Source organism: Bos indicus, chromosome 10 (assembly GCF_029378745.1).
Source record: "Bos indicus isolate NIAB-ARS_2022 breed Sahiwal x Tharparkar chromosome 10, NIAB-ARS_B.indTharparkar_mat_pri_1.0, whole genome shotgun sequence".
Taxonomy (NCBI): Eukaryota; Metazoa; Chordata; class Mammalia; order Artiodactyla; family Bovidae; genus Bos; species Bos indicus.
Genome location: NC_091769.1, coordinates 25,150,314 through 25,163,671, shown reverse-complemented (window position 1 = coordinate 25,163,671; position 13,358 = coordinate 25,150,314). Strand labels below are relative to the sequence as shown.

General features: G+C 41.5%; 1 gene segment (V, D, J or C); it reads left to right on the top strand.

Moving 5' to 3' along the window:
- The first annotated feature begins 204 nt into the window (after nucleotides 1-204).
- Nucleotides 205-11,336, top strand: LOC109564259 (T cell receptor delta variable 1-like). The segment is given in 3 exon segments: nucleotides 205-315; nucleotides 533-849; nucleotides 11,157-11,336. Coding segments are annotated over 3 exon segments (546 nt in total).
- Nucleotides 11,337-13,358: the final 2,022 nt, after the last annotated feature.

Sequence of the window (13,358 nt, the reverse complement as noted above, 5' to 3'; positions counted from 1 at the left end):
TTGGTGATAGACAGGGAAGCCTGGCATGCTGCAGTCCATGGGGTCACAAAGAGTCGGACAGGACTGAGCAACTGAACTGAACTGAGACTTTTTCCATCTGTGCACAGACCATGTGGTTTATCTACATGACAAACCCCACTTCCTGTCTTGGGGGAGAGTCACAAGGAACCCAGGTACTATGTATATGTACTCTCAGGCACTTAAAGACACTCAACTCTCAGCTTGAGGCAGAATTAAACAGATTTGTGTAGGGGAATCCATGCCTTATGCCGCTCTCCAGCCTGTTCTGGGTGCTCCTGGCCGTCACCTTCTCTGGTAGGGATGCTCTCAAACATGGGTGCGCATGTTCAGGGTGAAAGGCCTGCACACAGACACGTGGTGATTCACCGGGACTTGGGGAGGAAAGGAGGACTGGAGAAAAGCAAGCATCTTAAGATTTCAGTGTAGTTTTTCTTTTTGGAGACCTAAATGAGTCTAATTCCTACACTATTTTATTCACTGCTTCATCTCTGTTTTCTGATTTTTTCCACAGGATCTGGTGTGGCCCAGAAAGTTACTCAAGACCAGCCAGACATAACCCGTCAAGTGGAGCAGTCAGTCACTCTGAACTGTCAGTATGAAGTCAGTTGGTACATAAATACCCACTACATTTTTTGGTACAAGCAGCTTCCCAGTGGACAGATGACTTACCTCATTCGTCAGTATTCAGAAGATGGGAATGCAAGGGACGGTCGTTACTCTGTAAACTTCCAGAAAGCAGATAACTCCATCAGCCTCACCATTTCAGCCTTACAGCTGGAAGATACTGCAAAGTACTTCTGTGCTCTCCGTGAACTCAAAGTGGTTGAAGTAATGGGAAAAGCTGAACAAAAACCCCAGAGCTTAATAACAGAGAGCCTCCCTGCTGCAGGACTCCAGCTGAGATGCACACCTGCAGATCCCAGCAAGAAATGGTAATCGTGTGGTTGCTTCATCTGTGGTCTGGATCATAGAATTTAATTCTAAATAAAAGCTTCTTCCTTGTTATTTGACATCCAGAGTAATTTTCTACTGTTAACATTCTCCTCTTGAATTTTTGACTTTAAATCAATCATACAGAACATGTGTAAAGTTGTCTAAACTTGCTCCATAAATAATTTAAAGTGACAGTTTCACTAAAATACACTCGCATCACAAATCTGTGTATAGTTACTTGGAATCATCATAAAAATAATTTCCTTAGTCCATTATTCTTAGTTTTGTGTCACTGAAGGTACAATCAGAGAAGCAGAACCACCAGTGGTGTGGAATAAGAAATTAGTTATAAAGATTAGGACTCAGGTAATTGCTAGATCTGGTGGAAGAGTGTATACAAAACTGTTATCTTGATATCTGATGTTGAGACTGAACTCATTGTCAGCTAGAGTAATATTTGAAGAAGAAAGTTGGATATAGACCAGAGCCTGGACAAACTATGACTTATAAGGACAAACTAGAGCCATGAGGTAAATGGAAACCACCAAGACACACTAAAATTTGTCTGTTTCACCTTCTTCAGTCTCACAGTAGTGGGTGACCTTAGGAGAAGTGGGTGTCATTTGGTGTCATGCTACCTGCATACTCAGCCCAAAACAGAGAAGATAAGGAGGAGGTTTGGTGGGAAGTGAAGGAGTTGTGAGCCAACAATAAGTTGAGCTATCAGATCAGCAGCAATATGAGTGAACAACCATAGTCCCTGGAGCCCTGTACCAACCGCCAAAACATAAAACCTATGGCTACTTCATCACAATCACCTTGCAAATGTTACATAAATTTCTTTTGTGGCCAACCCTAACCAAGAACAATACAGGAAGCACTTTCTGGGAAAGATATTTCCAGTTAGTTTAGATAGTACAAAGCTGCTACAGTACCCTCTTTGTTAACCTGGCATCCATCTGTACTCTCTTAACAACTTTTGAATAAAGAAAGTAAAACTATGCTTCTTGCTAATGTTGTTGTTGCTGTTCAGTCACTAAGTCAAGTCTGACTTTTTGTGACCCCATGGACTGCAGCATGCCAGGCTCCTCTATCCTCCACCATCTTCCAGAGTTTGCTCAAATTCAAAGCATTACCTTTGATTTTGTAATGCTATCTAACCATCTCATCCTCTGCTGCCCCCTTCTCCTTTTGTGTTCAATCTTTCCAAGCATCAGGGTCTTTCCCAATGAGTGACTCTTCTCATCAAGTGGCCAAATTACTGGAGTTTCAGCTTCAGCATCAGTCCTCCCAATGAATATTCAGGATTGATTTCCTTTAGGATTGGCTGGCCTGATCTCCTTGTAGTCCAAGAGACTCTCAAGAGTCTTTTCCAACACCACAGTTCTTGCTAATATAATGCAGTAATTCCTCATTCAACCCAAAAGATTTTAACCTCATCCTGCAAAGATTATAGCAAGTTCATTTATCCATTTGGGAGGGAAGTTATTTTCTTTTCTAGCTAAGCCACATTCTCCCATTGAACCCTTTATCTTCACTACTAAGCTATAATAAGATATAAGATAGACTTATATTAACATATCTTACGTTACTACATGCAGGCAAATGGGAGAGGGGAATTAAAATTGGTTAATGTAGTACATACATATATTTATATCAAAATGAAAAACAAATTCACCTAAGTATTATTGTTCTTATTCCTGAAAATGACCACATGATTATAGCTGGTATTTATAACTACCTCTTCTATTACACATCCCATAACCTCTTTGCTCATAGCAAGTATTTCCACTCACTGCCATACTTGACTTCCTATAAAACAATCTCCTTATTCAGGAGCAATGCTATGAGGAAAGCCATAAATTTGAGTCAGAAATTCTGCAAGTCCACCACTCTGGTATTGGCAGAAGATTGCGACTTTCACTGCAATGATTGAAGGCAAATTCAAAAATCTATTTAAGTGGAAACAAGCTTGCCAATATCCATGGACACTTTCCATATTGTATTCTGGGAAACATCATTAAGAATGATACCTAACTTCACATCAGAAGCAATAGAAGCCACCAAGGTAAAATATTTTTTATTTTTTTTAAATTTAATTTAATTTTTTAACTTTACAATATTGTATTGGTTTTGCCATATATCAAAATGAATCCTCCACAGGTATACATGTGTTCCCCATCCTGAACCCTCCTCTCACCTCCCTCTCCATACCATCCCTCTGGGTCATCCCAGTGCACCAGCCCCAAGCATCCAGTATCGTGCATCAAACCTGGACTGGCGACTCGTTTCATATATGATATTATACATGTTTCAATGCCATTCTCCCAAATCATCCCACCCTCTCCCACTCCCACAGAGTCCAAAAGACTGTTCTATACATCAGTGTCTCTTTTGCTGTCTCGTATACAGGGTTATTGTTACCATCTTTCTAAATTCCATATATATGCATTAGTATACTGTATTGGTGTTTTTCTTTCTGGCTTACTTCACTCTGTATAATAGGCTCAAGTTTCATCCACCTCATTAGAACTGACTCAAATGCATTCTTTTTAATGGCTGAGTAATACTCCATTGTGTATATGTACCATAGCTTTCTTATCCATTCATCTGCTGATGGACATCTAGGTTGCTTCCATGTCCTGGCTATTATAAACAGTGCTGTGATGAACACTGGGGTACATGTGTCTCTTTCCCTTCTGGTTTCCTCAGTGTGTATGCCCAGCAGTGGGATTGCTGGATCATAAGGCAGTTCTATTTCCAGTTTTTTAAGGAATCTCCACACTGTTCTCCATAGTGGCTATACTAGTTTGCATTCCCACCAACAGTGTAAGAGGATTCCCTTTTCTCCACACCCTCTCCAGCATTTATTGCTTATAGACTTTTGGACTGCAGCCATTCTGACTGGCGTGAAATGGTACCTAGGAGTGGTTTTGATTTGCATTTCTCTGATAATGAGTGATGTTGAGCATCTTTTCATGTGTTTGTTAGCCATCTGTATGTCTTCTTTGGAGAAACGTCTGTTTAGTTCTTTGGCCCATTTTTTGATTGGGTCATTTATTTTTCTGGAGTTGAGCTGTAGGAGTTGCTTGTATACTTTTGAGATTAGTTGTTTGTCAGTTGCTTCATTTGCTATTATTTTCTCCCATTCTGAAGGCTGCCTTTTCACCTTGCTTATAGTTTCCTTAGTTGTTTAGAAGCTTTTAAGTTTAATTAGGTCCCATTTGTTTATTTTTGCTTTTATTTCCAATATTCTGGGAGGTGGGTCATAGAGGATCCTGCTGTGATGTATGTCGGAGAGTGTTTTGCCTATGTTCTCCTCTAGGAGTTTTATAGTTTCTGGTCTTATGTTTAGATCTTTAATTTATTTTGAGTTTATTTTTGTGTATGGTGTTAGAAAGTGTTCTAGTTTCATTCTTTTACAAGTGGTTGACCAGTTTTCCCAGCACCACTTGTTAAAGAGATTGTCTTTTCTCCATTGTATATTCTTGCCTCCTTTGTCAAACATAAGGTTTCCATATGTGCGTGGATTTATCTCTGGGCTTTCTATTTTGTTCCATTGATCTATATTTCTGTCTTTGTGCCAGTACCATACTGTCTTGATGAATGTGGCTTTGTAGTAGAGACTGAAGTCAGGCAGGTTGATTCCTCCAGTTCCATTCTTCTTTCTCAAGATTGCTTTGGCTATTCGAGTTTTTTTTTTTTGTATTTCCATACAAATTGTGAAAATATTTGTTCTAGGTCTGTGAAGAATACCATTGGTAGCTTGTTAGGGATTGCACTGAATCTATAGATTGCTTTGGGTAGTACACTCATTTTCCCTATATTGATTCTTCCAATCCATGAACATGGTATATTTCTCCATCTATTAGTGTCCTCTTTGATTTCTTTCACCAGTGTTTTATAGTTTTCTATATATAGCTACCCCACGCCTAAAGTCAGGGGCAGAAGCCGGGAGGACCCCATGCCCAAAGGGCAGCAGCCAAGAGGAGTTACCCCACGTCTGAGGTCAGGGGCAGCGGCCAAGAGTGCCAGACTGCGACGGAGCAGGAACGGCCGAGAGGAGCTACCCCATTTCCGAGGTCAGGGGCGGCAGCCGGGACGAGATACCCCACGCCCTTAAGCCTGAGGCCAGGGGTGGCAGCCAGGAGGAGCAACCCCATGCCCAAGTCCAGGGGTGGTGGAGGGAGGACCAACCCCAAGCCGTGGCTGAGCAGGCACAGGAGGGCCTAGAGGAGATATCCCACGTTGAAGGTCAGGAAGGCTGGCGCTGAGGAGATACCCCTCGTCCAAGGTAAGGAGCATTGGCTGCACTCTGCTGGAGCAGCTGTGAACAGATACCACACGCCCAAGGTAAGAGAAACCCAAGTAAGATGGTAGGTGTTGCAAGAGGGCATCAGAAGGCAGACACACTGAAACCATACTCACAGAAAACTAGTCAATCTAATCACACTAGGATCACAGCCTTGTCTAACTCAGTGAAACTAAGCCATGCCCTTGGGGCAACCCAAGATGGGCAGGTCATAGTGGAGACAACTGACAAAATGTGGTCCAATGGAGAGGGAATGGCAAACCCCTTCAGTATTCTTGCCTTGAGAACCCCATGAACAGTATGAAAAGGCAAAATGATAGGATACTGAAAGAGGAACTCCCCAGGTCAGTAGGTGCCCAATATGCTACTGGAGATCAGTGGAGAAATAACTCCAGAAAGAATGAAGGGATAGAGCCAAAGCAAAAACAATACCCAGCTGTGGATGTGACTGGTGATAAAAGCAAGGTCCGATGCTGTAAAGAGCAATATTGCATAGGAACCTGGAATGTCAGGTCCATGAATCAAGGCAAATTGGAAGTGGTAAAACAAGAGATGGCAAGATTTAAAGTCGACATTCTAGGAATCAGCGAACTGAAATGGCCTGGAATGGGTGAATTTAACCTCAGATGACCATTATATCTACTACTGTGGGCAGGAATCCCTCAGAAGAAATGGAGTAGCCATCATGGTGAACAAAAGAGTCCAAAATGCAGTACTTGGATGCAATCTCAAAAACAACAGAATGATCTCTGTTCGTTTCCAAGGCAAACCATTCAATATCACAGTAATCCAAGTCTATGCCCCAACGAGTAACGCTGAAGAAGCTGAAGTTGAATGGTGCTATGAAGACTGACATGACCTTTTAGAACTAACACCCAAAAAAGATGTCCTTTTCATTATAGGGGACTGGAATACAAAATAGGAAGTCAAGAAGCATCTGGAGTAACAGGCAAATTTGGCCTTGGAATACGGAATGAAGCAGGGCAAAGACTAATAGAGTTTTGCCAAGAAAATGCACTGGTCATAACAAACACCCTCTTCCAACAACACAAGAGAAGACTGTACACATGGACATCACCAGATGGTCAACACCGAAATCAGACTGATTATATTCTTTGCAGCCAAAGATGGAGAAGCTCTATACAATCAACAAAAACAAGACCAGGAGCTGATTGTGGCTCAGACCATGGACTCCTTATTGCCAAATTCAGACTTAAATTGAAGAAAGTAGAGAAAACCACTAGACCATTCAGGTATGACCTAAATCAAATCCCTTGTGATTATACATTAGAAGTGAGAAATAAATTTAAGGGCCTAGATCTGATAGATAGAGTGCCTGATGAGCTATGGAATGAGGTTCATGATACTGTACAGGAGACAGGGATCAAGACCATCCCCATGGAAAAGAAATGCAAAAAAGCGAAATGGCTGACTGGGGAGGCCTTACAAGTAGCTGTGAAAAGAAGAGAATCGAAAAGCAAAGGAGAAAAGGAAAGATATAAGCATCTGAATGCAGAGTTCCAAAGAATAGCAAAAAGAGATAAGAAAGCCTTCCTCGGCGATCAATGCAAAGAAATAGAGGAAAACAACAGAAAGGGAAAGACGAGAGATTCTTCAAGAAAATCAGAGATACCAAGGGAACATTTCATGCAAAGATGGGCTCAATAAAGGACAGAAATGGTATGGACCTAACAGAAGCAGTAGATTTTAAGAAGAGATGGCAAGAATACGCAGAAGAACTGTACAAAAAAAGATCTTCACGACCCAGATAATCACGATGGTGTGATCACTGACCTAGAGCCAGACATCCTGGAATGTGAAGTCAAGTGGGCCTTAGAAAGCATCACTACGAACAAAGCTAGTGGAGGTGATGGAATTCCAGTTGAGCTATTCCAAATCCTGAAAGATGATGCTGTGAAAGTGCTGCACTCAATATGCCAGCAAATTTGGAAAACTCAGCAGTGGCCACAGGACTGGAAAAGGTCAGTTTTCATTCCAATCCCAAAGGCAATGCCAAAGAATGCTCAAACTACCGCACAATTGCACTCATCTCACACGCTAGTAAGGTAATGGTCAAAATTCTCCAAGCCAGGCTTCAGCAATATGTGAACCATGAACTTACTGATGTTCAAGCTGGTTTTAGAAAAGGCAGAGGAACCAGAGATCAAATTGCCAACATCCGCTGGATCATGGAAAAAGCAAGAGAGTTCCAGAAAAACATCTATTTCTGCTTTACTGACTATGCCAAAGCCTTTGACTGTGTGGATCACAATAAAGTGTGGAAAATTCTGAAAGACATGGGAATACCAGACCACCTGATCTGCCTCTTGAGAAATTTGTATGCAGGTCAGGAAGCAACAGTTAGAACTGGACATGGAACAACAAACTGGTTCCAAAGAGGAAAAGGAGTACGTCAAGGCTATATATTGTCACCCTGTTTATTTAACTTATATGCAGATTACATCATGAGAAACGCTGGACTGGAAGAAACACAAGCTGGAATCAAGATTGCTGGGAGAAATATCAATAACCTCAGATATGCAGATGACACCACCCTTATGGCAGAAAGTGAAGAGGAACTAAAAAGCCTCTAGATGAAAGTGAAAATGGAGAGTGAAAAAGTTGGCTTAAAGCTCAACATTCAGAAAACGAAGATCATGGCATCTGGTCCCATCACTTCATGGGAAATAGATGGGGAAACAGTGTCAGACTTTATTTTTCTGGGCTCCAAAATCACTGCAGATGGTGACTGCAGCCATGAAATTAAAAGATGCTTACTCCTTGGAAGGAAAGTTATGACCAACCTAGATGGCATATTCAAAAGCAGGGACATTACTTTGCCAACAAAGGTTCATCTAGTCAAGGTCATGGTTTTTCCAGTAGTCATGTATGGATGTGAGAGTTGGACTGTGAAGAAGGCTGAGCGCTGAAGAACTGATGCTTTTGAACTGTGATGTTGGAGAAGACTCTTGAGAGTCCGTTGGACTGCAAGGAGATCCAACCAGTCCATTCTAAAGGAGATCAGCCCTGGGTGTTCTTTGGAAGGAATGATGCTAAAGCTGAAACTCCAGTACTTTGGCCACCTCATTCGAAGAGTTGACTCATTGGAAAAGACTCTGATGCTGGGAGGGATTGGGGACAAGAAGAGAAGGGGACGACAGAGGATGAGATGGTTGGATGGTGTCACTGACTCGATGGACATGAGTCTGAGTGAGCTCCGGGAGTTGGTGATGGATGAGGAGGCCTGGCGTGCTGCGATTCATGAGTTCACAAAGAGTTGGACACGACTGAGCGACTGATCTGATCTGATCTGATATATAGGTCTTTAGTTTCTTTAGGTAGATATATTCCTAAGTATTTTATTCTTTTCATCGCAATGGTGAATGCAATTGTTTCCTTAATTTCTCTTTTTATTTTCTCATTATTAGTGTATAGGACTGCAAGGGATTTCTGTGTGTTGATTTTATATCCTGCAACTTTACTACATTCATTGATTAGTTCTAGTAATTTTCTGGTGGAGTCTTTAGGGTTTTCTATGTAAAGGATCATGTCATCTGCAAACAGTGAGAGTTTTACTTCTTCTTTTCCAATTTGGATTCCTTTTATTTCTTTTTCTGCTCTGATTGCTGTGGCCAAAACTTCCAAAACTATGTTGAATAGTAATGGTGAAAGTGGGCACCCTTGTCTTGTTCCTGACTTTAGAGGAAATGCTTTAATTTTTCACCATTGAGGATAATGTTTGCTGCGGGTTTGTCATATATAGCTTTTATTATGTTGAGGTATGTTCCTTCTATTCCTGCTTTCTGGAGAGTTTTTATCATAAATGGGTGTTGAATTTTGTCAAAGGCTTTCTCTGCATCTATTGAGATAATCATATGGTTTTTATTTTTCAAGTTGTTAATGTGGTGTATTACCTTGATTGATTTGCAGATATTGAAGAATCCTTGCATTCCTGAGATAAAGCCCACTTGGTCATGGTGTATGATCTTTTTAATGTGTTGTTGGATTCTGATTGCTAGAATTTTGGTAAGGATTTTTGCATCTATGTTCATCAGTGATATTGGCCTGTAGTTTTCTTTTTTTGTGCGATCTTTGTCAGGTTTTGGTATTAGGGTGATGGTGGCCTCATAGAATGAGTTTCAAAGTTCACCTTCCTCTGCAATTTTCTGGAAGAGTTTGAGTAGGATAGGTGTTAGCTCTTCTCTAAATTTTTGGTAGGATTCAGCTGTGAGGCCGTCTGGACCTGGGCTTTTGTTTGCTGGAAGATTTCTGATTAATTTCCGTGCTTGTGATGGGTCTGTTAAGATTCTCTATTTCTTCCTGGTCCAGTTTTGGAAAGTTGTACTTTTCTAAGAATTTGTCCATTTCTTCCACGTTGTCCATTTTATTGGTATATAATTGCTGATAGTAGTCTCTTATGATCCTTTGTATTTCTGTGTTGTCTGTTGTGATTACTCCATTTTCATTTCTCATTTTATTGATTTGATTTTTCTTCCTTTGTTTCTTGATGAGTCTGGCTAATGGTTTGTCAACTTTATTTATCCTTCAAAGGACCAGCTTTTGGCTTTGTTGATTTTTGCTATGGTCTCTTTTGTTTCTTTTGCATTTATTTCTGCCCTAATTTTTAAGATTTCTTTCCTTCTACTATTTGTGAAAGCTCTTTTTTTCTTCCAGCTAATCATTTTCCTCCTTATTTTTTGTTCCCAGTTTTTATTTACAGAAGTTTAATATTATTTCAGTCATTAAAGTTTATTCATTTTCCATTATTACTAAGCTCAAGAAATCCCTTCCAGTACTTATATTTAATAATTACCCATTTTCTTCCACATTGTAGCTTTATATTTAATTTTTTTCATAAATTCTGAAATTTATTTTTTACATAATAGGAGATGGGAACCTAGCACACTAACTCATAGTATGATGTGATGGAAAGACCTAGTATTCAGAAAACCTGGTTATTCTTGAGACTGTTCCTTACAAGCTTTTTTAACCTAATGTACTCATTCTTTCTAAAATCCTGTTATCCTATTTATGTGTATGTTGGTCAGCTTCCAGAGTGGCCCTTATATATTCCTATCTTCTATTTCATACATTTCTGTAGTCCCCTCCCACATTGAAACAGAGATGGTCTGTGTGAAAAATAGAATATGCAGAAGTAATGGTGTGTGACCTCCAAGACTTGATCAGTGAAGAAACTTCAGCTTTTGCCCTGGTCTCTTAGATGACTCACTCCAGGAAACAAGTCACCATTGTGAAGACTGTCGACAAGTTCGTGGAGGGGCCCAGGTGGAGAGGAAACTGAGGCGGCTTCATCAATGCCAGCTTGTGAGCTCTGTGCATGAGTCACCTTTTAGGCAGAGTTTCACACCCCTCCCAAACTCCTGGCCCACAGAAACTATGAACAAGATTAAGTGGCTGTTGTTATTTTAAGTGACTGAATTTTAGGATAATTTGTTCCTTTGCAATAGATAACACTATATGCAAGCACTTTTAAAAAAATAGCTTCAGAATATGACTGTGAGCTCCTGTCTAATTCTATAAAATGCCATGAAGACCAGGATTTTTGAAGATCTCTTGTTTTCTGTGGTACAGAAAGAGTATGTTTTTGACAAGCCGATGGTGAAAGACTGTTCTTTTGCCCAATCAAAACTAAGGAAGAGGATTTCCTGGTGCTTCAGCATATGGGAATCCACCTGCCATTGCAGGAGACATGGGTTCCATCCTTGGTCTGGGAAGATCCCACGTGTCGTGGAGCAGCTGAGCCCCTGTACCAGACCTCGTGCCACAGCTCTTGAAGCCTGTGCACCCTGGAGTCCACATGCCTCAACTACCAAGCCTGCATGCTGCAGCTGCTAAAGCCTAAGGGCCTGGAGCCTGTGCTCCGTCATAGGGGAAGCCCACGCACCGCAAGGAAGGGTGGTCTCTGCTCGCTGGGACCAGAAAGCCTGAGTGCAGCAGTGAGGACCAGCGCAGCCAGTCGGTGAATGAGACTAAGCCAGAGTGCCTCGGAGGCAGGAGGAAAATCAGCTACTGCCTTGCAGGTTTCCTGAGGATAGCCCTATCTCCGTAGTTGATTTTAAACTTTATTAAGCACCTACTTTTTGTCAAATACTGAGGACACGCCACTGAATTAGATCTCTGCTCTGTTGGAGACTTCACTGCAGTTGGGGAGGTGGGCTCCCGCTCCCAATTCTGGTGGTAAATCTATTGCAGGAAATAAGTGAAGTGATGGTAGGAAAGAGGCCTGCTTTAGGCTAATCCAGGTTTATCCTGCTTTCCCAGAGTGCAGTATCTGACACACACCATGCATTCACATACTGAATGAGCAAATATGTCAGAGTTGGTTTGTTTATACACTAATGGAATAATTCCCTCATATTCCACCCCCCACCCCCCCCACACATATAATTATTTATGTGATAGTTCTCTCAGTTTAATGACTCATAAATGTTATATCCCAGTCTTCCATGTTTAGAATTGTGAAAGGCTTGATGTTATAAAGAACCTCCCACTGCAGAACAATTAGGTCTTGAATAGGGCGGCTTTCTGTGGCCTTGATGAGTTTTGCAAAGAGGCAAGGGTGGTCTGCAAGGCCCCCTTCTTCGGAAAAAAAGAAAAAAAAAAGGCAAAGAAAACTTATGAGCTAGAGTTATATTAGTGGATGATGCTGAGCAGTTCTGACTGACAGCCTGCTGGCGAGCTGAGCTTGGACTCCTGTAGTGGGTGTCTTCACACCACTGACACAGTAAGAAACAGACCCTGCCTGTACTAAAGCCCAAAGGTTACCCTTACATTGAGATCAGAAAGTGAACTCACCATCAAAGATTACAAATTACAAAAAGCCACCCATAAGCAGAGGTTGGCAAACATTTTCTCTAAAGGACCAGATGGTAAATATTTAGTCTTTCCAGGTTATATAATCTCTGTTGCACCTATTTAGTCCCATTGTAGTCAGAAAGCAGCCATCAAAAATATGTACATGAATGAACATGGCTGTGTTCAAATAAAACCTTATTTACAAAAACAGGTAATGGGCCAGATTTGGCCTGTGGTGTATAGTTAGTTTCCTGAACCCTGGATTAGAGGGTGGAGTAGAGGAGATATTTTAAGAGATAATGGCCGTAGGGTTTTTGAACACGAATGAAAAATAAATCCATGATTCATGATATTCAGAGCAAGATGATCAAGAGGAAGTCATGCTTTCATCAAAGTGAAATACCTGACACCAGTGGACAGGGAGGCCTGGCGTGCTGCAATTCATGGGGTCGCAGAGTCGGATCTGACTGAGCGACTGAACTGAAAGACCAAAACCATCTGTGGAACAAAATAGGTCATTTGTGTAGATTTATAAATTGGACTTAACATAATTAACAATAGTAGGATAAGACAGTAGAAAAATATCTTCAAAGAGTTGAGAGAGATTATCAATACTAAGTGGGCATACCCAGGAAATCTTTCAAGGATGAGAATCCAAACATTTACAGGTTTAAAAAAAAAAAAGATGAGAGAAGGAGAACAAGATGATGGAGGAGCAGGTGGACTTGGAGTACATCTGTCTCCACAGACACATCAGGAATACACCTTCAGACACAGAAGTGCATGCAGGACACCAGCTGAGAGCCAACAGGAGTACCTGACCAGTGGAAAAGAATATTGTAGAACCACGCAAAACTTGGTAGGATGAAGGAACTAGGGAGAAAAACACGAGTGTTAGTATGACTGGACCTGCCCTTGGTGGGTTGGGGAACTGAAGCAGGGATCCGATCCCCACGTGGGGGCAATTGTCTGAGTCAGAGGAGAAACATTTAAGGCTGAGAGTGAAACAGCTAATCTGTGGCAGCCTAAATGGAAGGAGAATCAGACAGCCCTTGCCACAGCCAAACATACCCCAGACAGAGACACAGGTCCCCTAGAAGGTGCAGCGACTGCAAGCCGGAGTTTAGGGATTGTGGAGCAACCCCAGGGCGAGGACTGCTGTTGACTGTGGAAAGACAGATCAAAGGGTTGTGAGGAAGGAGATCGTGGTCGGAAACACCTATGGAGGAAAGCTGGGCAGCCACTGAAGCAAGGCGATACTGCTGAGTCACACATT